This window comes from Rattus norvegicus, chromosome 11 (genome assembly GCF_021556685.1).
Source record: "Rattus norvegicus strain SHRSP/BbbUtx chromosome 11, alternate assembly SHRSP_T2T, whole genome shotgun sequence".
Classification (NCBI taxonomy): domain Eukaryota; kingdom Metazoa; phylum Chordata; class Mammalia; order Rodentia; family Muridae; genus Rattus; species Rattus norvegicus.
Genome location: NC_141544.1, coordinates 97,459,878 through 97,481,358, shown reverse-complemented (window position 1 = coordinate 97,481,358; position 21,481 = coordinate 97,459,878). Strand labels below are relative to the sequence as shown.

General features: G+C 43.3%; 1 protein-coding gene and 1 non-coding gene across 7 annotated transcripts in view; both read right to left on the bottom strand.

Annotated features, from left to right (window-relative positions):
* Positions 1 to 21,481, bottom strand: part of Ube2l3 (ubiquitin-conjugating enzyme E2L 3) — a 51,303-nt gene that overhangs the window by 24,101 nt on the left and 5,721 nt on the right. Inside the window, exons 1-3 of one of the 6 annotated variants that reach the window (XM_087576702.1) lie at positions 8,596 to 8,621; positions 8,215 to 8,263; positions 6,968 to 7,100 (exon numbers count right to left, since the gene is read on the bottom strand). The exons of 1 other annotated variant lie outside the window; for it this stretch is intronic. In XM_087576702.1, the coding sequence (XP_087432828.1) occupies positions 6,968 to 7,054 (87 nt within the window). In that variant the 5' untranslated portion in view covers positions 7,055 to 7,100; positions 8,215 to 8,263; positions 8,596 to 8,621. 6 annotated transcript variants of the gene reach the window in all.
* LOC120095739 (small nucleolar RNA SNORA51) lies at positions 14,351 to 14,482 on the bottom strand. The gene has a single exon (XR_015633793.1). It is a non-coding gene; the product is annotated as a small nucleolar RNA SNORA51 (small nucleolar RNA).

Below are 21,481 nucleotides of genomic sequence, written 5' to 3'. Positions count from 1 at the left end.
CAACAACAACATAATTAAGAAAGAAACAACAGGGGTTGGGGATTTAGCTCAGTGGTAGAGCGCTTGCCTAGCAAGCTCAAGGCCCTGGGTTCGGTCCTCAGCTGGGGGGGGGGGGGGGCACGACAAGAAACAACAAAGAATATTGTATGTTTATAGAAGAAAGGGAAAATTTAAAATAGCCTGTGCAAAAGCACACTTTGTAGCTTCAGAGCTCTATATTAACAGTATCGTATAAATAAATGTAAGGCAAACTTCGTGAGAATTACAAAGGTGGGGAAAGCTGAACTTAGTTTTAATAGGCAAAAACACCCAACCTTGGTTAAGGACTTCGGGCTGGGTTGTAGAAGCTTACCACTAGGGCAAGTGGCTGACTGGCCACACAAGACCTTACAGCATTCAATTCCAGCACGACAAAACTAGTAAGTAAATAAAAGGCATATAAGCATATAGTGTTTTCTGAGACAAGCTTAATTCACAGAATGCTTGCCTAGCATCTACAAAGCCCTGAGTTCAATTCCTGCACCCACAGGGTAAATCACAACTACCTCTAACTACAACCACAGGTCAACCAACATCTTCTCCTGGACCTCTAGGTACACATATATACACATAGATCCACCCATACACATAAAATTAATTTTTTTAAGTGAATTCAAAGTCATCCTGGGATACACAGGGAGTCTCAAAGCTAGCATGGAGTACATGATACTCTTGTTGCAGGAAAAGGAAAACCTATGAGACTATGTACCTAGGAGCTGGGAAGGTATTTCTCCATGCCAAGATATCATGTAGATACCTGAACAAAGATAAAAGACCCAAGCCTTTTGACACAGAAGGAAGGGCATCACCATCGAGTGCTGAGCTAATGATGACTCACGAAGTCCAAAGTAGAGTGACCAAACAAACTCTTTGCTGTCAGGTGAAGGTTCCCCAAGAAGCAAAGGCAACTTCTTTTTGCACAATTTTAGCCAACAAAGAACTGATAAGACAGAAGTGAAGGCAGATCTGTGTGAGTTGAAGGGCAGTCTGATCTACAGTGAGCTCCAGGACAGCCAGGGCTACACAGAGAAACCCTGCCTCAAAAACAAAAACAAACAAGGAGTGAGAGAACTGTCACCTTCAGGGAAGGCTGGGTTACCCTAATAGAGGAGCATTTCTCAATAAGGCATCAGCAGGATCCAGAACAGGATCATGCATCTTAGCATTCTGAGTCCTGCACATAAAAGAGATGGCAGATATTGTGGCTATACCCTACTGAAATTAACATCCTCCCTAGACCTAACTGGGAACCACTGGCACTAGAATGACCAGGACCCAAAAATTCCTGCATTGCCCAAGATGGCTCTGAGGGCAAAAACTGCCCCCGCCTTCACTAGGGAAAACTGAAAATCCACAGTGCTTATTCAGATATTCTATCTAGAGATCTGAGAGATGGCAGTGCCCCTAAAACTGAGACTGGTCTTGATAATAATGAACTGGGAAAGAATTTAAAGAAATCCAGGTAGTCCAAAGGCTTTATTACTAAGAATGAAGGAAAGGAGCCAACTTAGAAAAGCCGGTGAGGGGGCTGGAGAGATAGCTCAGCGGTTAAGAGCACTGACTGCTCTTCCAGAGGTCCTGAGTTCAAATCCCAGTAACCACATGGTGGCTCACAACTATTTGTAAAGAGATCTGATGCCCTCTTCTGGTGTATCTGAAGACAGCTACAGTGTACTTATATATAATAAATGAATAAATCTTTAAAAAGGAAAAAAAAAAAAAAGAAAAGCCGGTGAGACAGTTGAGACACTAAAGGTGCTGGCCATTGAAATTAGGCAGCCTGAAATCACTCCCCATGATACACAGGTGGGAAAGAGAGAAGAGCCTCCTGCTAACTGTCCTCTAACTTCCACTTCCACACTGTGGCAGGAGCACATACAAATGCAAACACAGGCACATACAAATTATAATAAATGTAATTTAAAAACAAAAGAAAGCACAAAGATGAAGCACAAAGAAGCCCAGCTCTTTGAGAATAAAGTCTGAAAGACCTAACCAAGAGTGACATGAATCTACAAAACATACTTCCCCAAAAGGTTTATATTTCAGTTCTGCTCAATGCCAAATGCAACCTGGGGTCAGCTGCTCAAAGCTGATGGTGCAATTCTAACAACCAAGAGATGGGCTGAGAGAAAGCAGAAGCAGCCTACCCCTTCTGCTGGAAGGCAAGAAGTACACGGGAAAGAGCAGATGTGGTCCCTCTGATTCCGGCTGCTCACAGCTTTGGAAGAAGGCCCAAAAACATTTTTTCAGTTTCTGTGGGGTTTTTGTTTTACTTTGTTTTGGGTAGTGCTAAAGATAAACCCAGGGCCTCATCAGGTATATTGGTGCACACTATATTCCTAGCAAGCCTGGGACAACATAACAAGTTACACACACACACACACACACACACACACACACACACACACACACACACACACCATGGCCTCAGATGGGCTAGGCAAAGCAAGCACTCTACCACTAAATTATAGCCTGTGATAGTTTGAATAAGAATGGCCCCCATAGGCTCATGTGTTTGAATGCTTAATAGGGATTAACAGAACCATTGGTGGTTCTGTTTGGAAAAGATTAGGAGGTGTGGTCTCCTTAGAGGATGTGTAGTCTTGAAGGATGTGTGGTCTTGTTGGAGGTGTCACTGGGGTCAAAAGCCCACACCAGTCCCAGTCAGTCAGTCAGTCAGTCAGTCGAGTCAGTCTCTGTCTGTCTCTCTCTCTGTCTGTCTGTCTCTGTCTGTCTCTGTCTCTCTGTCTCTCTGTCTCTCTCTCTCTCTCTGCTTACAGCTTGTGGATCGCATGTGAGCTCTGAGCTACTTTTCCAGCACCATGTCTGCCTTCCTGAGGCCATACTCCCCCACAGTGATAATAGACTAGCCCTTGCTTCCTTTTTAAGTTGCCTTGTGTGTTTCACCACGGCAATAGAACACTAAGGCAGCCCCTTCATTCTACTTCCTAAGGGGAAATACCCATTTCTCAATTTCAGCCTCTCTCTCCTGTAAAATACACACAAGCCAACAAAGTGTGGCAGAATAAGAGAGCTGGAGAATCAATATCCCCAATTCCTTAGAAGATTAGGGAAAATAGGAGACTACCTTGTGTGGCCAGTCATGATGTATTTTGTTTTCAGACAGAACTAGCCAATTCAGATATATACATCTGTATTTTGGCACAATGACGCCAACCCCCAAGTTTTGTTATTTTTGTTTAGTGGGGATAGGAAAATTTTATCTTATCTATTATGGAGAATCGACTGTTGTGCTACCAAGTAGCACAAATCCACATTACTACCACTCAGGTGGTAGAAGCAGGAGGATTAGGATCAAGGCTAGCGTGGACCACACAGGGGAGAGAGCCAGAGACTCAGAGACAGAAAAAAGCAAACAGACACTCTTCAAAATCTCCCCAGTATTATCCACATGCAGGAGTAGTTCTAAAAACCTCTAAAGAACCTGAGATTTTTTAAAGTCATTTGTAACCAAGAGCCTCTTAGAATCATCCAGAATTAAGCCAGGCATGGTGGTACATACCCAAATCCCCTGGGACTAGAGCTACAGATGATTGTGAGCCACCACATGGGTGCTGGAAATCAAATGTGAGTCCTCTGCAAGAGCAGCCAGTGCCCTTAACTGCTGAGCCATCATCTCTCCAGCCTCGAACCCAGGATCTCTGCAAAGCCAGCAAGGACTCTTAACTGCTCCCACATCAATTTTATGTATCACACTTACAAGTGATGCTTTCATTTGGCTGCTAATCTTAGTGTTCACAGGAAGCTTTTATCTACTTGTGCTAATTTCATTCTTTACCTTAATTGCATCCTGTTTCTTAAAATCTAAAATACAGGGGCTGGAGAGATGGCTCAGTGGTTAAGAGCACTGATTGCTCTTCCAGAGGTCCTGAGTTCAATTCCCAGCAACCACATGGTAGCTCACAACCATCTGTAATTGGATCCGATGCCCTCTTCTGGTGTGTCTGAAGACAGCTACAGTGTACTCATACATAAAATAAATAAATCTTTTTTTAAAAAAGGGTAGTTTTAACATGGATCGCATGTGAGCTCTGAGCTACTTTTCTGCAACATGTCTGCCTTCCTGCTGCCATACTCCTCAACATGCATTTTAAAAACAAAATCTAAAATACAATAATGTAGTTTTTTACTGTTTATAATATAAGAGGGAAAGTGAGAGTATTTATAGAAATTAACACAAAGCTTCCTGAAATGAACTGAAACATAAGGCATGGTTCCTGTTAAAATCTCATTAAAACCACATTTTTCTATCAAAGGCATCAATTCAGAGGATTATCCAAGATTACAATATCAGAAACACATGGCAAGGAAAAGGCAGGCAGGGTAGAGATGGCCAATCACAGTGACACTCCTCACAGTTGACAATATGCAGCACATAAGATGTGATTAGAGCTTTACACCCAGAGTGAGAGCAAAGCAGCCAGTGCTTTTAACCGCTGAGCCATGTCTTGAGCCACCCCAGCAACCATTTCTAATAGCTCACAAATGCATGTAACTCCAGCTCCAGAGGACATCACAGCCTTTTCTAAATCCCACCAGCACCTGCACTCATATGTGCATTTTCACACACACGTGTGCATGTACATATTTAAAAATAATATTTTAAGGCTAAATAAACAGGTAGATAAACAAACACACAAATAGAGGTTGGTGAGATGGTTCAATAGGTAAAGGTGCTTGCAGTCAAACCTGACAACCTGAGTTCAAAAACACACACACACACACACACACACACACACACACACACACACACACACACACAATGGTGTCAGGTAGTGGTGACTCATGGCTTTAATCCCAAAACTGGGGAGGCAGAGATAAGTGAATCTCGACTATTGGAGGCCAGCATGGTCTACAGAGCAAGTTCCAGGCTGGCCAGGGATACACAGGAAAACCCTGAGTCAAGACAGAAATAAAGGATGGTGGGTTGGGGGTTTGGCTCAGTGGTAGAGTGTTTGCCTAGCAAGTGTAAGGCCCTGGGTTCGGTCCCCAGCTCCGAAAAAAAGAAAAAAAAGAAAGAAAGAAAGAAAGAAAGGATGGTAATGTCCCAGCCTTCCACTGCTAGTCAGTGTTTTGTTTTGTTTTAAGCTCCTCTTATCTGGCTAAAACAAAACCTAAGAGATGGAATTGTATATGTAAGAAAAATTCACACACCACATACACAACTGGTAGGACATTAACAGTATAAAAAATCCCCTCCCTGATTTTGTGTGACTATCAAAATGAGCGATTTTGCCAGGAGTGGTGCCACATCCCTGACAAATTTCTGTGAGGTCCAGGCCAACCAAGGGCACATACTGATGGCTTTCCTCAAAACAATGGAACAAAGGTGGGTAGGAAAGATGGCTCAACAATTAAAAGCACACACTGCTCAACAGAGGACCCGAGTTCCTAGTCCCAGCGGGCACTGCTGCCCCCTTCTGACCTCAGAAGGCACTGTCTGCACATGCACACACCAAAACACAAACACACAATTTAAAATAAAAATAAAATACTGTTAAAAATGAAACAAAAATGAGGTGTGGTGGCGCGTGCTTTTGATCAGAGGTGGGCAGCTGGGTTTGAGGCCAGTTAGTTCAAATAGTGACTTCCAGGATAAACAAGATAAGTTAATTAATAAATATTAATAAAATGAAAATTTCTAATTTTACTATTAAGAACTTTCCAAGCTTGTACAATGAACCTGCTTGACGATGAAATTACAATTTTAATGTGGTTACATATACTGCAAATTTAAATATAATCCTTCAAAATGCTTTAATGTAAATCTAGTTTCAATTAATTCTCAGCAAATGGGAGAGAATGACTCATGCCCACATGTATTCATCCATGGATTAAGCTGTATGCTTATGCATAATTATTATTACAACTAGCATAACACAACTATTATCACAATTCTATGAGGCCATTTCATTATCTTCTTTGTAGGTATGAGGATACGCACAAAGTCTCAAAGAAACAAAACAAATGAGTTAAAAGCAAAACTCAACACATAATTTAGGTCCCTGCTACTCTAATCACAGCATACTGCTAGGCCTTAGGTCAATCTAAGAGAATATAACTGAAGACAGTTACAACATATGCTTAAAGGAAAATGCAGCCTACACATCCCCTGGGCAAGCCCAGTCAGGGCCCTAGATCCACAGGCAGGCAGCTTCTCATAGGCCTAGCTCCTGGAATGTGTTTGTCTTCATCTGAACAAGGGTGTGCCTGGCTCTGTTGACCTATATTACAGTACAGACTCCAGAGTCCAGCAACCCAACTAACAACTAAGACACTGAGAGCTCAAGGACTAAGACACCATCTCAACTCTGCCCACAACAGACCTAGAGACAAAGAGCAAGAAAACCAGAACTGCCTATGTCACACATGGTAAGAGCTGGAAGAGTAGGTCTGTAGTGGAGTGCTAGGAGGGGGATGGCAGGTTAACAAGAACTACTGTCAATAAAGCAAGCAGTTACCACCTTACAAAGAGCTCAGATGCCTCTTGAGTTATACTTTCTTCCCCCACTAGTGACAAGAGCCAGGCAGTGTCCACGTGCAGAAATAGACAGATCCTACCAATAAGTGCTGGCTTTGACAAAGGTATCCCCTTTTTGTAAATGGGAGCCTGCTGGGTAAGCAGTTACCAAAACTACTGCTGGTAAAGTAATGAAGGACAGCAATAACACAGACAGAGAACTTCCACAATTATCACAAGAACTAGCATGCAGCTCAGACTCTTGTCTGGCACACATGGGGTTACCCCCAAAACTGTTTTTAAAAAAATGAGGGGTTGGGGATTTAGCTCAGTGGTAGAGCGCTTGCCTAGGAAGCGCAAGGCCCTGGGTTCAGTCCCCAGCTCTGAAAAAAAAGAAGCAAAAAAAAAAAAAAAAAAAAAAAAAAAACCCAAACTACTACCCACCTCCAAGACTAACCAGCTAGAGAACTTGCTGCTCTTGCAGAGGACCAGGGCACGGTTTTCAGCACCCACATGGTGGCTCAAAACCATCAGTAATTCCAGCTCCAGGAGATGTGACACCCTCTTCCGACTTCCTCTGGTACCAGACATGCACATGGTGCACATATATACATGCAGGCAAAATATTTGAACATACAGATTTAAAAAAGTAAAAGTTAAACTAAGAAGACTTTATGTGTTATAGCATTTTATGTACTGTATGATATTTTATGTTTGCTTGAATGTACCTCTGGGCACCACATTTCGGAATCACTGGGATTAGAATGACTGATGATTGTAAATCACCAACCAACGTGGGTGCTTGTTGGTGCTGGGTCCTCTGCAAGAGCAACAAGAGCTCTTACTCACTGAGCCAATTCTCCAGCCCCTTTTTGTTTTGTTTTCAAAAACAGACTATTTGGGAGGAGACTTTTTGGAGGGAGGGGCAGGGTCCCACTGTGTAGTCTGAGCTGGGCTGGCCTAGAACTCTCCAAACAGCAAGTTTCAGGTTCAGTGGGATACCCTGTCTCAAGGGGAAAGAGTATAGTGACAAAGCAAAACACTGGTTCTCTCTCACCTTCACACACACACACATTCACAAAAGAAAAAAGGTACACTCATACACAGGATAAGAGAGAAACTGAGGGGCTGGGGAGATGGCTCAGTGGTTAAGAGCACTGACTGCTCTTCCAGAGGTCTTGAGCTCAATTCCCAGCAACCACATGGTGGCTCACAACCATCTGTAATGGGTATCACATGCCCTCTTCTGAAGCCAGCAACAGTGTATCCGCATACATGAAATAGATATATCTTTAAAAAAAGAGAAACTGTGACACACTTTAGTTCAGAGAACTCTTTCAGTTTTAAGAAACAAACAGCTAGATGTGGTAGTACACACTTTTGTTCCCCAGCACTTGAGAAGCAGAGGCAGGCAATTTCTGTAATTTGAGGCCAGCCTGATCTACACAGTGAGTCCATACTGCACCACAATGCCCAGTGTAGTTTTACTTTTATTAATGATATCTTTAATATCTTAGTATATGACAGATATTCTGCTAATAATTTATCTTAATTCATTGAACCTACACATAGATGGAGTAATCCAAAGCAGAAGTTAACTTACTCAGGACCATTTGGCTAAAATGTGATAAGCACAAGACTCAAAACAGAGAAGGTGGGCTGGGGATTTAGCTCAGTGGTAGAGCGCTTACCTAGGAAGCGTAAGGCCCTGGGTTCGGTCCCCAGCTCCGAAAAAAAGAACTAAAAAAAAAACAACAAAAAACAAAAACAAAAAACAAAAAACAAAAAAAAAAAAAAACAAAAAAAAATCTCAAAAAACAAACAAACAAAAAAAAAAAAAAACAGAGAAGGTAAGCTCTTGATCAATAAGTGGTTTAGTCTACCCCTCACCAGTAGATAAAGGAGAGTCTCAGTTTCTCTCTTAATCCCCCACCCATCGCCTCCCAGCACTTCTAGGCTTGCAACTGAAACTTAAAGGCTATGAGGTAGCTCTGCTACCTGCCATTAAGTCCATCTGCATCACCTGTAACATCTCTTCCAGAGGCTAGCAGGAAAACTTCGCCAAGACTCACCTCCATTCTTGGCGGGCACGCTTAAGCTATCCAACCAGCCCAATGGGTAAAACCAAGCCAGTTCCTCAGTGCTGCTGGAAAGTACCTACTGGGCTGGCCTAACTAAAAATCTAAGGAGGGGACAATACAATATCAGAAGTGGGCTGTCTGCTTAGGAAGCTGATAAAAGTTTCTGGGGCTCCTTTAAACAAAAAAGATTTACTTATTTATTTTATATATTTAAGTACACTGTCACTCTCTTCAGACACAGAAGAGGACACATCGGATCTCATTACAGATGTTTGTGAGCCACCATGTGGTTGCTGGGAATTGAACTCAGGACCTCTGGAAGAGCAGTCAGTGTTCTTAACCACTGAACCATCTCTCCAATGACAGTTATGAGAACAGTTATGGGCATAACCATTCTGGGAGAAGGATTCAGCTTCTATATTCTAAACAGGCCAAACACTAGCTAGAAGAAAAATATGCAGTTCCACAAGGATGTCTCTTCAACTACTAAAATTGTATTCAATTATTAAAGGACTTGGCCATAAGCCACCTACTCCTCAGTGTTGGGGGCTGTGGTGTCTTTTCCTGCAGGGCATGCTACCATTGAGTTCACAAGAAACTGGGTACCCAGTAGACAAGTGGAATTTCTGAAAGCTGGATATATACCATTTTCATAACCCATTTATCAAAAACCAAATTAGATATCCCTTAAGATTCTCTGATACAGGGGCTGGGGATTTAGCTCAGTGGTAGAGTGCTTACCTAGGAAGCGCAAGGCCCTGGGTTCGGTCCCCAGCTCCGAAAAAAAAAAAAAAAAAAGAACCAAAAAAAAAAAAAAAAAAGATTCTCTGATACAGAGAAAATAAAAACACATCATACTAAAATGTATGGCTTACTGGGAAAGTGCCTGCCTAGCATGCTTAAGGCCCTGGGTTGGATTCCCTGTACACCAAAAAAGGGAAGCAGAGGTCAATGATACAGCTCAGGGATAGTGTTACAAGGCCCTGATGCTGCAGGGGCAGGAATAATAGGTGTGGGGGACATCAATGAAAAAAATACAGAGTTGGAGCTAAAGAGATGGCTCGGTAGTTAGCAATCCCAGCACCTGCTCCTGTAGGGAACCAGAGTTTGACTTCCAGAACGCATGGTGGCTTAGCAGTTGCCTGTGACTCTAGTTCTCCTGGGATCAGATGCTTTCTTCTGACTTCTGTGAGCACTACACAGACGGTGCACACACAGAGTCCAGTGAAACACCCAGAGAAAGACAATTCAGAGGATAAAAGGGCATGCTGCTCAAGCCTAACCAGAACCCTTGGTGAGAAGAGAAACATCCAACTTCCACAGACTGCAGTTGAAAAAAATGCCCAGTATGGTGGTACACACTTTTAATCCCAACTCAGGAGGAAGAGACAGGTGGACGGATGAGTTCAAGGACAGCCTGGTCTACAAAATGAGTTCCAGAATAGCCAGGACTACACAGAGTAGCCCTATCCCAAAAAAAATTTAATAAATAAAATAACCAAAAGGGAGGGTGGGAGTGGACATATAGTTTAGTGGTAGAATACTTACCTACCATGCATTCTGGGTATTCAGACACACAGACAGGCACACGGACAGACAGGCACACCAATATCACTAAGAATGGCTGAATTAGTCTCAATTTACTGGAATACATAATCTTAGAATAAAAATCATAAACACGGGGGCTGGAGAGAAGGCTCATCAGTTAAGGGCACTGACTGCTCTTCCAGAGGACCTGAGTTCAATTCCCAGCACCCACATGGCAGCTCACAACTATGTGTAACATCCTCATACAAAGATACATACAGGCAAAACATTAATGCACACAAAAAGGAATACATTATTTGTAAATGCAAATTCAGTAAGGGTTATAACTCAATGTAACATGGTTTCATAAGCATTAATATTCAATCCCCAGCACCAAAAAGGTACCTGATAAGATAGCTCAATAAGAGATGTTTACCATTAAGCCTGATCTAAGTTTGATCCCCAAACCCATAATGGGAGAACCAACTCCCAAAACTTGTTCTCTAATTTCTACATTTCAAACACACCACAAATAAAAAAACAAATAGTTTTCTCAATTTAAAAATCCCAAAATCCATTCCCAAAATGGATTCAAGCCATTTATAATGGCTTATCATGTAAAAAAAACTTCCTACAGGTTGAGCAGTGATGGGCGGTGGTGGTGGACATCTTTAATCCCAGTGCTTGGAAGGCAGAAGCAGAAAGGTCACTGAGTTCAAGGCCAGCCTGGTCTACAAAGTGAGTTCTAGGACAGCCAGAGACACACAGAGTAATCCAGTCTTAGGGTGGGGGGTGGGGATGAAGAGAGAAAAGGAAGGAAGGAAGGAAGGAAGGAAGGAAGGAAGGAAGGAAGGGAGGGAGGGAGGGAGGAAGCCAGCCAGCAGCCAGCAGCCCTTACGTCACTCTTCATCCTTCTTTTGTTGAACTGGAGTCTCTCACACACACTAGGTTGGAAGTTGGCCTGGAACTCCCAACTCCCAGTGATCTTCCTGCCTCACACTCTTTAACAGCTACAAAACACCATCACCCCTAGCTCTCCCCTACTCACTCCTTAAGACAATTAGCAAACCTGTTACTGCTCTATAGTTAATTACCAAGCTGGGAGGATATAATCCTGTATCCAAGAGCAAAATAGCTTACTGCTTAGTATAATAAATTCACGGAATGAACTGTTATTGATTAACTCCTGTGTCCTTGTACATGCTTACAGACTAAGGAGGTACACCAATGTGGAGTTCAGATAGTACACTACTTCAAGAGCACTCTAAAAAGGCTACAAATCTCAGTTCCTTGGCTCCGCTATTATATCAAAAAAACCAACAAAATGTTACATTTCCTGCAGGTATATCCACAAAATTCAATGAGATGAGCCCCTGTGGGAAGCTACTCAATGGGAGGGCCCTAGGGGAGAGATGTGGTAAGGCTTCAAACAAAAGATTAGCTCAATCAATTTCTAGAGTTTTGTTTTGGGCTTTGTAGCTATTTCCCTATTCTTGACAGAAACATAACCGTGCAACAATCTAGGTGTTGCCTTCAATCCTGAATTAGCTACTTTGCAAATTAAAATGTATTTAATGCTTTGCTAACATTGTAAATCTCTTTTGCTCCATTTTTAAATTTAAAACGTTCTCAAAACTCCCCTCTGGAGAGATAGTTCAAGAATTAACATTTGTTCTTGCAGAAGACCCAAAGATTGTTCACGATAATTCCAGTTCCAGGTCTTTTTCTGTCTTTTCTTTCTTTTTTTTAAAGACAGTGTCTGTACATAGTCCTGGATGAACTGAAACTTGCTTTGTAGTTTGTAGACCAGGCTGGCTTTGAAGAACAGAGATTCACCTGCCTCTGCCTCCATAGTGCTAGGATTAAAGACAAGTGCTATCATACCCAGGAAGACCCTCTTTTGACATTTGAGGGTAGCACTCAAACTTCTCAACTATATTTATATATAGGTGTAGATAAAAATATGTAAACTGTGTTTTTATTACTTTGTATTATACTGTTAACAATCCACCATTATAAAGAAATATCTAAAGGACTAAAGAAACCGTTAGTTGTTTAAGAGTACTAACTAGGGGTTGGGGATTTAGCTCAGTGGTAGAGCGCTTGCCTAGCAAGCGCAAGGCCCTGGGTTCGGTCCCCAGCTCCAGAAAAGGAAAAAAAAAAAAAAAAAGAGTACTAACTATTCTTCAAGGATTCAATTTCCTGGACCCACATGGTGGGTACAAATACTGGGTTCAATACCCTGTACCCACATGGTGGTTCAACAACAACTGCCTGCAACTCCAGTCCCTGGGATCTACCCTCTTTTGGCTTCCACTGGCACCAGAGAAGCACATGGTATACAAGTCAGGTGCATACCTTTATTATCAGCGTTTTGGAGGCAGAGGCAGGCAGGTAGATATCTGTGAATTTGAGGATAGCCTGGTCTATACAGTGAGTTTCAGGACAGCAAGAACTGCATAGTAAAACCCTGTTTCAGAAAAGCCAAAAACTACTTGATAATAACCACAATAATAAACAACAAACACAAAGCCAACTTTCAGTTTTTCACACAGCAAATTCCTTTATGAAGTCCTGGGATACTGTTGGTCAACCAGTAGCTTTCATTCCTTTGTTTGTTACAAGATTTCTGGGAGCCCAGACTGGCCTCAAACTCCTTATGTAGCCTTGAATTCCTCATCTTTGTCTCTACCTCTCAAGTGCTGGGATAACAGGTGGTGTACTACCATGGGCAGCTTGTTTAATTTTTGCTTTGCAATGAACTAACCAAGTTTAAAACTCTCAAAGCCAATGACCATCAATACATAAACAGAATTTCCTACCTGAACTGAAAGAATCTAGATCCACAACTTTAAAACTGTATCTACTCTTCTGTGGAGACAATCGGATAGACCATAGGTTTTCACACTTGGAACCAGGGAGCCTCATCTCATCTCACCTCATCTCAGTGCATCATCTCACCTCACTATGGTCTACTACTCCTTAGTTACTTACTACTCTCCAATCTAGGCTGGAGAGATGGCTCAGTGGTTAAGAGTACTGTTCTTCCAGAGGACCCAGGTTCAATTTCCAGGAACCACATGGTGGCTCACAATTGTCTATAATTCCAATTCCAGGGGATCTGACATACATGTAGACAAAAACCAAACTACATACAATAAAAAAAAAGTCATTTAAAATTAACTCTGCCAATCTATCTAAACTCAAACTGCCTCATTAGTAAAAATTAAGATGACAATAGACTAATGGGGGGGGGGACTTAAGTAAAATAAGCTTTAATTCTTATGTGCCCAAACTTTTTCCTGAGCTCAAATTTTATAAAACAATTTTAAAATTGTGATTCCCCTCCTAGATATCTGACAGCCTGGGAATTCCAAACTAGATCAACGGGGTTAGACCAGGGGGATACCAGGATGAAATTATGTCAGCTGGTCCTGGTGATTCATTTCTGTAATTCTAGCAGTCAGGAGACTGAGGCAGGAGAGTCACTTTGAATTTGAAGTCAGCCTAGGATATAGAGCAAGACCATAGCTCAAAAAAACAAAAAAAACAAAAAACAAAAAACAAAAAAAAACAAAAAACAAACCAGGGCAATGTTGTTTGGTGAGTTCCAGAACTGTCTCAAAAAAAAAAAAAAAAAATCTGATTGTCACAAAGAGAAATGTAGGGATTGGGGATTTAGCTCAGTGGTAGAGCGCTTGCCTAGCAAGCGCAAGGCCCAGCTCCGGAAAAAAAAAAGAAAAGAAAAAAAAAAAAAGAGAGAGAGAGAGAAATGTAAAGAGCTGTGCTGGGAGTGAGGAAGAGCGCACAGTCAGAGGCCTGCTGACCCTCAGGACTTCTCTGGAAGGAAAGGGAATCTTCTAGGAGAGAAGAGAGGTAACTTTTCTCAGGCTGAGCAAACAGAACAAAGAACAGAGACTGCAGAGTGAGGAGCATCATGAAGCTTTGCTTTAGACTCAAATGGAGCCACGTTAAACCACACATTATTTTCCCCTTTGTGGGGTAGTCAGAGGCAAGGCAAAGAGTCTCTGCATTCTCCTTTTTACAGAATGGGAATAGCAGTATCTAACTCAAAGAGAAGACTGATCCCGTTCAGGAAGATGAAGCACACAATAAAAATTGGGAAAACGGTAGCTGTTGCAATAATAAGGTACAAGAGCATCTAGAAACTCACCTCCAGTTGGAGGTGAGACTGGGAGACTGCTTTCATTTTTTTTTCCCATGTCTACCCATTCACAATACAGACCAGGCACGATGGCCTAGGCTGAGGTGTACACAGGGTAGTTTATTCTGCCTCCTCTTTCTATACAGTCAGTGTAGGAACACAGCCTGTGGTAAACACAAGGAGGCCTGGAGACTGCTTTCTAAGAAATGTCTTTCATTTCAAGTAAGAAGTTACGGTTGGGGGCTGGAGAGATGGCTCAGTGGTTAAGAGCACAGAGTGCTCTTCCAGAGGTCCTGAGTTCAATTCCCAACCACCACATGGTTGTAATGGGTATCCGATGCCCTCTTCTGAAGTCAACAACAGTATACCCACATACTTGAAATTGAAATAAATAAATAAATCTTTTTTTAAAAAAAAGTTAGGATTGGGCTGTGAGATAGCTCACAGGTAAGCCTGTCCACCAGAGCTCCAGCCACACTGGACCCATAGTGGAAGATGAGAACAGACAAGTTATACCCTGACCTCCACATGAATGCTGACACAATGTGCCTACACACACACACACACACACACACACACACACACACAGAGAGAGAGAGGGAGGGAGAGAGAGAGAGAGAGAGAGAGAGAGAGAGAGAGAGAGAAATTTAAAATTTTTAAAGGACAAATCAGAGAGGATTTTAGCCAGAAGAAAAGGACTAAATATTTGCTTTAGAGAAAAGAACTCTGGAGTCCAAGAAGGGTAGACAGGGAAAAGTATATAGAAGGGAACCAGAGATGGTGGATAAATTCATTTCATCAAAATTACAAGAGGCAGCATGCAGTCATGCATTCATGAATCTTCCTAAACTGAAACCCACAAGGCTAGAGGGAAGACAACTTTTGGGGTTTGAACACGGAAGTGATTAGCATTCCTTTCCTGTAGGTAAATGATGGAGTGTCACTGGCAGAACAGATAAGGAGTTTGATCACAATTGTTTTGTGCCCACTTCCACTCTAGTTTTAGTTAAATGTTCTCTCTAGGTTTCAATGAGCAAATGGCTTTCTTTTGTTTCCAGTGACTCCATCAACCAAGTACAACCAAGTACAAATCTGTTCCTAAGAGCCAGCTCCTCCAGCCTTTTGTATTTCCGGTCCGGCGAGAGCACCTCCGCGGCACCACCAGGTCGCACTCAAACACTGGCGGGTTATCTTTAGAGGATGTCCGCAAATCTACTAGTGAAAAACTCAATTGAGCACCTGTATTGTATGCCTCACCAAAGGAGCCAATTAGTGAGGTGACACTCCTATACATTCAAGATACAAAGTGGGTATACCAAGTTATTTTTGTAAACTTTGGCAGGTTTAGATTCCAACCAGAGAAGCCAACCCCCACCCTTCCACTTCATCAGGGAAAGGAGATGAGGATGACTAAGAGGTGGATAGAAAAGAGAACCTAGCTACGCAGGGGGGCGACCCCTCGCCTTCCTAGAGTTGGAACTTGTCCGCTGTGTGACTCTGCAGTCACAAGGCGACAGTTTGCGAGAACCCAACACAATTTCAAAAGACCACCAACTAACTGACCTAACTTTGGCCGCCTGCCCTCCTCCTTCCTTTCCCGTTTCAGGCCTCGCAGCCTCCCGGTCCCGGAGCTGTGGGCTGGCGGAAAGGGGCTCAGAGAACGGCGACCGCGGCCCAGGACCGGGCGGCTCCGCGGCGCGGACTCCCAGCCGGGGCTCCGGCTTTCTTCCCCGAGGGCGCCTAGCTTGGGGCCTCCAGGCCCGGCCCATACATCAACGGCGTCCTCGACCCGGACCGCGGCCGCTGCGACGGAGGGCCCGGCTTCGCTCCGGGAGGAGGGGGCACGAGAACTGCTCAAGCTGATCGGAGGGGCCGGCGGCGGCGGCTCCCGGCGCGGCCTTACGCTCCCGCCCAGGCTGCGGCCTAGGCGGCCCCGTTAGATCTCTCCGCACGCGGCACAGCGGGGCCACGCAACGAGGGATGAAGAACGGTGTCGCCCCAAGGAACCGCGACCCGCCGTAGGGGTCCCGGCCCGGGGACGCCGCCCCCCGCCTGGCCAGTGCCAGAGAATGGCTTTTACCTTCATCAGCCTCCTGCTGGCCGCCATCTTGGATCTGGTGCTGCTGCTTTCCCAAAATGCATCGCGGTAGGCCAGTCGGCTTGAACCCCCTCACTTCCTGGAGAGGGGGAGGGGCTAACAGGGAAGAGCGCGGAATAGAGAAGTATACCTACTGTGTGCGGGTCCCCGTGCTATCGAATCCAGTGTAGACACGAGTGACCTGGACAGTTAATGGTCCTTACTTTATGGAGCCTCCAATCCGACGGCGAATGCATACAGTGCCTGGTACGTAGTAGGTGCACTATAGTGTATGCACAAAATAATTGAATAATCAAGATTATTTCAGGGACTGCTAAACATTGTGAAGAAATCAAAACTGGGAGATGAGAAAGTTATTCTGTTACTGAAGACGTGATACAGTCGGTAAAGAGCCTGCCTGATCAAGAAGGACCTGAGTTTGGATTCCCAAGAACCCACATATAAAGCAAGCAGGTCCCCAGCACTAAGGGAGGGAAGTTACAGGTAGATCTCTGAAGTTCTTTGTCTTACCTGCTTAACTGAATTGGTGAGCCTCAGATTCAAGGGAAAAAAACAAAAACAAAAAAACAGTAAAGTGCAAACAAGGAAAGAATTCTGTGGACCTCAGGTCTCCAAATGCATGTGTGTGCGTTCCCACTAACATTCACATACAGCCTCCCACACACGAGAACTACAAGGAACTTTCGGGAAGCCTCACTGAAGAGATACTATGAATAAGTGAGAGCGGAGCAACCGAAGATAAGTGGAGTGTGCCTTTAATTCCTGCAGAGGGAGGCAGAGGCAGGCAGACTGTAAATTCTAGCCAGCCTAGGCTACACAGTATGGTCCTAGTAATGGCCGAAAGATCCAGAGAGAAGGAAAGAAACTACCAGAAGACAACTCCTACACTCACTCAGTGCTTTTAACAGTGGAGAAATGTTGGAGGTTGGGATGAGAGGCAGATAAAATCTCATGTAGCCCAAGGTAGCCTCAAAATTCACTGCATAACTAAAGATGACCTTAAACTCCTCATCATCCTGCTTCCACCCTCAAGTGCTGGGAGCACCTGTACTCTATGAGTAACTTCCATACACTCCTTACAAGGAATCTTTTCTTTGGTCTTTTGATGCCCTTGTTATCTAGAATGAATAGACCCCTAAGAGAAATCACATGATACCAGTGGGGAATGGTGGTCTAGGCCACCAAGACCCCAGACTTCATGTCTCAAGAGGGCTGAGGCTGTATAGCAGAACTTCAGAGCTTGCCACATGAGGCCAATTGAAATGGGGAGAGAATACATCGCTTTCATTCAGCAGAATTTCAGGACACTTAACTCAGAAGGTTTCAAATTTGGCTCAAACAATATAATCTGTTTTTGTTTGTTTGTTTGTTGTTGTCTTGAGACAATGGCTTGCTATGTAGCCTTGGTTGGGCTCATAGAAATCCACCAATCTCTGCCTCCCAATTGCTAGGATTAAAGGGTTATAATACCCATCTTAGAATCATATAATTTGAGCCTGCAGGTGGTAGAGCCATATCCTCTGATTTTTCCACAAGCACACCATGATATACATGAGTGCACGTGTATACACACACACACACACACACACACACACACACACACATGAATGCTGCTCCAAAGACCCAAGTTTGATTTTTTTTTTTTTCCTTTCCTAAACAGGATTTCTCTGTGTAGTCCCAGATCCTGGAACTCACTCTGTAGACCAGGCTGACATTGAACTCAGAGATTTACCTGCCTCTGCCTCCCAAGTGCTGGAATTAAAGATGTGCACCAGGGGCTGGGGATTTAGCTCAGTGGTAGAGCGCTTGCCTAGGAAGCGCAAGGCCCTGGGTTCGGTCCCCAGCTCCGAAAAAAAGAACCAAAAAAATAAATAAATAAAAAAAAATAAAGATGTGCACCACCACTCCCCAGCACCAAGTTTGATTTATAACATCCATATAGTGGCTCACAACAACCTATAGCTCCCGTCTCAGAGGATTTGATAACTTTCTGGCCTCTAAAGGCACTGTATACAACTGGAGCTGCTCAGACATACATGCATATAAAATACCAATACACATAAAAATACATTTAGAAAACTAAAGAGGGTTGAGAGATGGTTCAGTGGTTAAGAGCACTGACTGCTCTTCCAGAGGTCCTGAGTTCAAATCCCAACAACCACATGGTGGCTCACAACTATCTGCAATGAGATCTGATGCCCTCTTCTGGTGTGTCTGAAGACAGCTATAGTGTACTTATATATAATAAATAAATCTTTAAAAAAAATTAAAGAGAAGGAAGTCTTGATGTAGTGAAAGGGAGACAAGGGAAGGCAGAGGCAAAAAAATAATCAAAATTGGGGGTTGGGGATTTAGCTCAGTGGTAAAGCGCTCCCCAGCTCCGGAAAAAAGAAAAAAAAAGAAAAAGAAAAAAATCAAAATTTCAAATTCTATTTTATATATATATATATATATATATATATATATATATATATATATATATATATGTATGTGTATGTGTGTGTGTGTGTGTGTGTGTGTGTGTGTGTGTGTGTTGCCTGCATGTAGATCTGTGATCCATTTGTGTGTCTGGTGCCCGTTGAAGCCGAAGAGGGTATTGGATCCCTTGAACTATAATGACAGACAGTTGTGAGCCTTACTGGGAGAGCCTTGAGCAATCTCTTTGTTGTGGTTTGCCCTGAAGTTATTTGTATTTTGATGCTAATTCCACTGCCCCAAGGACAGCTGCCTAGTCAAGTACTCAGGAATCAGGTGACTTCACCAGAACCTCCCCATTGAATTTGTAAAGTACAGGTGAGGGGCAGGTACAGGATAGAAGGAGGCCTGTCATTGGAGGAAAAGGAAGGATGGACGGGAGAGAAGTTTGAAGGAAGAGGAGGAGACTAGAGAACAGAAAGGAGACAGGACTGAGGAGAGGGTGAGAAGCCATGGCAGGTGATGTTAAGATTCTGCTCTGTGTATTTACAGGTTGTTATTAATGTTCCTAAGGGATGAATGGTACCGGGCTTTGTATGTTTAAGTGGGCAATTATATCTTATCAATTGGATCTAAGATTAGTGTGTTGTGTGTTCTTTTATGTGACGGTTTGAGTGTAGGAAAGTGTGTGGCGGCAAGAGACACAGGACCACTGAGGAGTTGGGATGTGTTACCACCAAGATATCTAGCAGATATCTTGGGACACCGCAGTGCGGACCCAGCAAGGTAAAAGACAACAATAACTTTTTTATTTTTATATTTTTACAACAACATCTCTCCAGGCCTATTATCTCTTTGTTAAACAAGTGTCTATCTTAGAATGTAAGACATGACATTTATGAAGAGATCTGCACACTAGGACAGGTAGGAATTCTCTTCCCTTCAGATCCTGGAACAGTTCTGTGCTATTTCCAGGGAACTCTGGAGCCCCACAGAATCCAGTTTGAAAACAGCTCGTGTAATCTTTCTCTTTCATTTTGTAAGTGGGGAAGTGAGACTGCGAGGAAACAATAACATGGTTTAATCTGCCTCTAATCTGTAACTCGTTCTAATATATCTCAAGCACAGTGGTGTCCTGGGTCACATGAAGGGACAGAGTGGAGACCAAGAAAGACATTTTTCTAAAAACATCTGACATGCTACAGGAGGTTCTGGCATGACTAGCCATAACAGTGGATGAGTTTAGGACTCTAGAGATTCACTCCAAATCCTCCCCCTGGTCACAGGCTGATCTCCAGACCTCATAGCTTGAACCGCAGTCAAGTAAGTCACATGAGCTGTGAAACCACCCACATCTCCATGAAATCACAACCTCAGCCTCAGTTGCCGGGTATTTTCTTTTTCTTTTTTTAAAAATATTATTTAATGTGTGAGTGCTCTGTTGCATATACATCCTCAGGCCAGAAGAGGGCATCAGATCCCCTTACAGATGGTTGTGAGCTACTCTGTGGTTGCTGGGAGTTGAACTCAGGACCTCTAGAAGATAAGCCAGTGCTCTTAAACTGCTGAGCCATCCCTCCAGCCCCCCAAAGGTATTTTCTACAGGCTCAGGAGAATCTTGTTTGAAAAATAACTATAGCGATAATTTGCCAGGTGCTGAGTGTACACAGTGGTTAGAAGTCCTTAGGTGTAGCCAGGCACTGTGATGCACAACTTTTTAGTTCCACAATTCAGGAGGCAGAGGCAGGCAGATCTCTGGGAGTTTGATGCCAGCCTGGTCTACAGCTCCAGTTCTAGGATAGCCAGGGTTACACAGAGAAACCCCACCCCCCAACCCCTGCCCAAAAAAAAAAAAAAAAAAAAAAAAAAAAAAAAAAAAAAAAAAAGAGGAACAAGAGGAGGAGGAGAAGGAAGAGAAAGAAGTTATCCCAGGTGCTTCCTGGGCTCAGAAGGCACCACAAAGCAGCTTTCTGATAGAATGTATGAATATGAACGTTAGTTATCACTGTGGGTTTTTGTAAACCAGTTAATGCCAGAACCTGGAAGAACAGGGAGGAACCAGATAGGAGGAAAGTTCCTGAGTCACTAAAGTAGCCAGAGGATAGCTATGTATGTGATTTTTTTTCCCCAAGGCAGATTTTTTCTGTGTAGCCCTAGCTATGCTAGAACTTCTGGACTTGCCTCAAACTCACAGAAATACACCTGCCTCTGCTTCCCAAGTGCTATAATTAAAGGAATGTGCAGCCACTACTCGGCATTATTATTCTTATTGGTCCTGTTTCTCCTTGAGGGAAGGAGGAGAGTCTGCTGCCCCTCCTTTGAGGACTGGACCTTACCAACAACTGACCTTCATTCCATGCCCAGTTTCATGCCTCCTCCCAATACTCCAATGGCCAGTGCACACCCTAAAGCCCCAGGCCTCGATGACAAAGACCCCAACATGCTAAGCCTTTTCTTTTTTGTTTTCTAAAAGTTTACTTATTTATTTTATGTATGTGAATACACTGTCGCTATCTTCAGACACACCAGAAGAGGGTATTGGATCTCATTACAGATGGTTGTGAGCCACCATGTGATTGCTGGGAATTGAACTCAGGACCTCTGGAAGAGCAGTCAGTGTTCTTAACCACTGAGCAATCTCTCCAGCCCAAGCCTTTTCCTATCAACTGAAA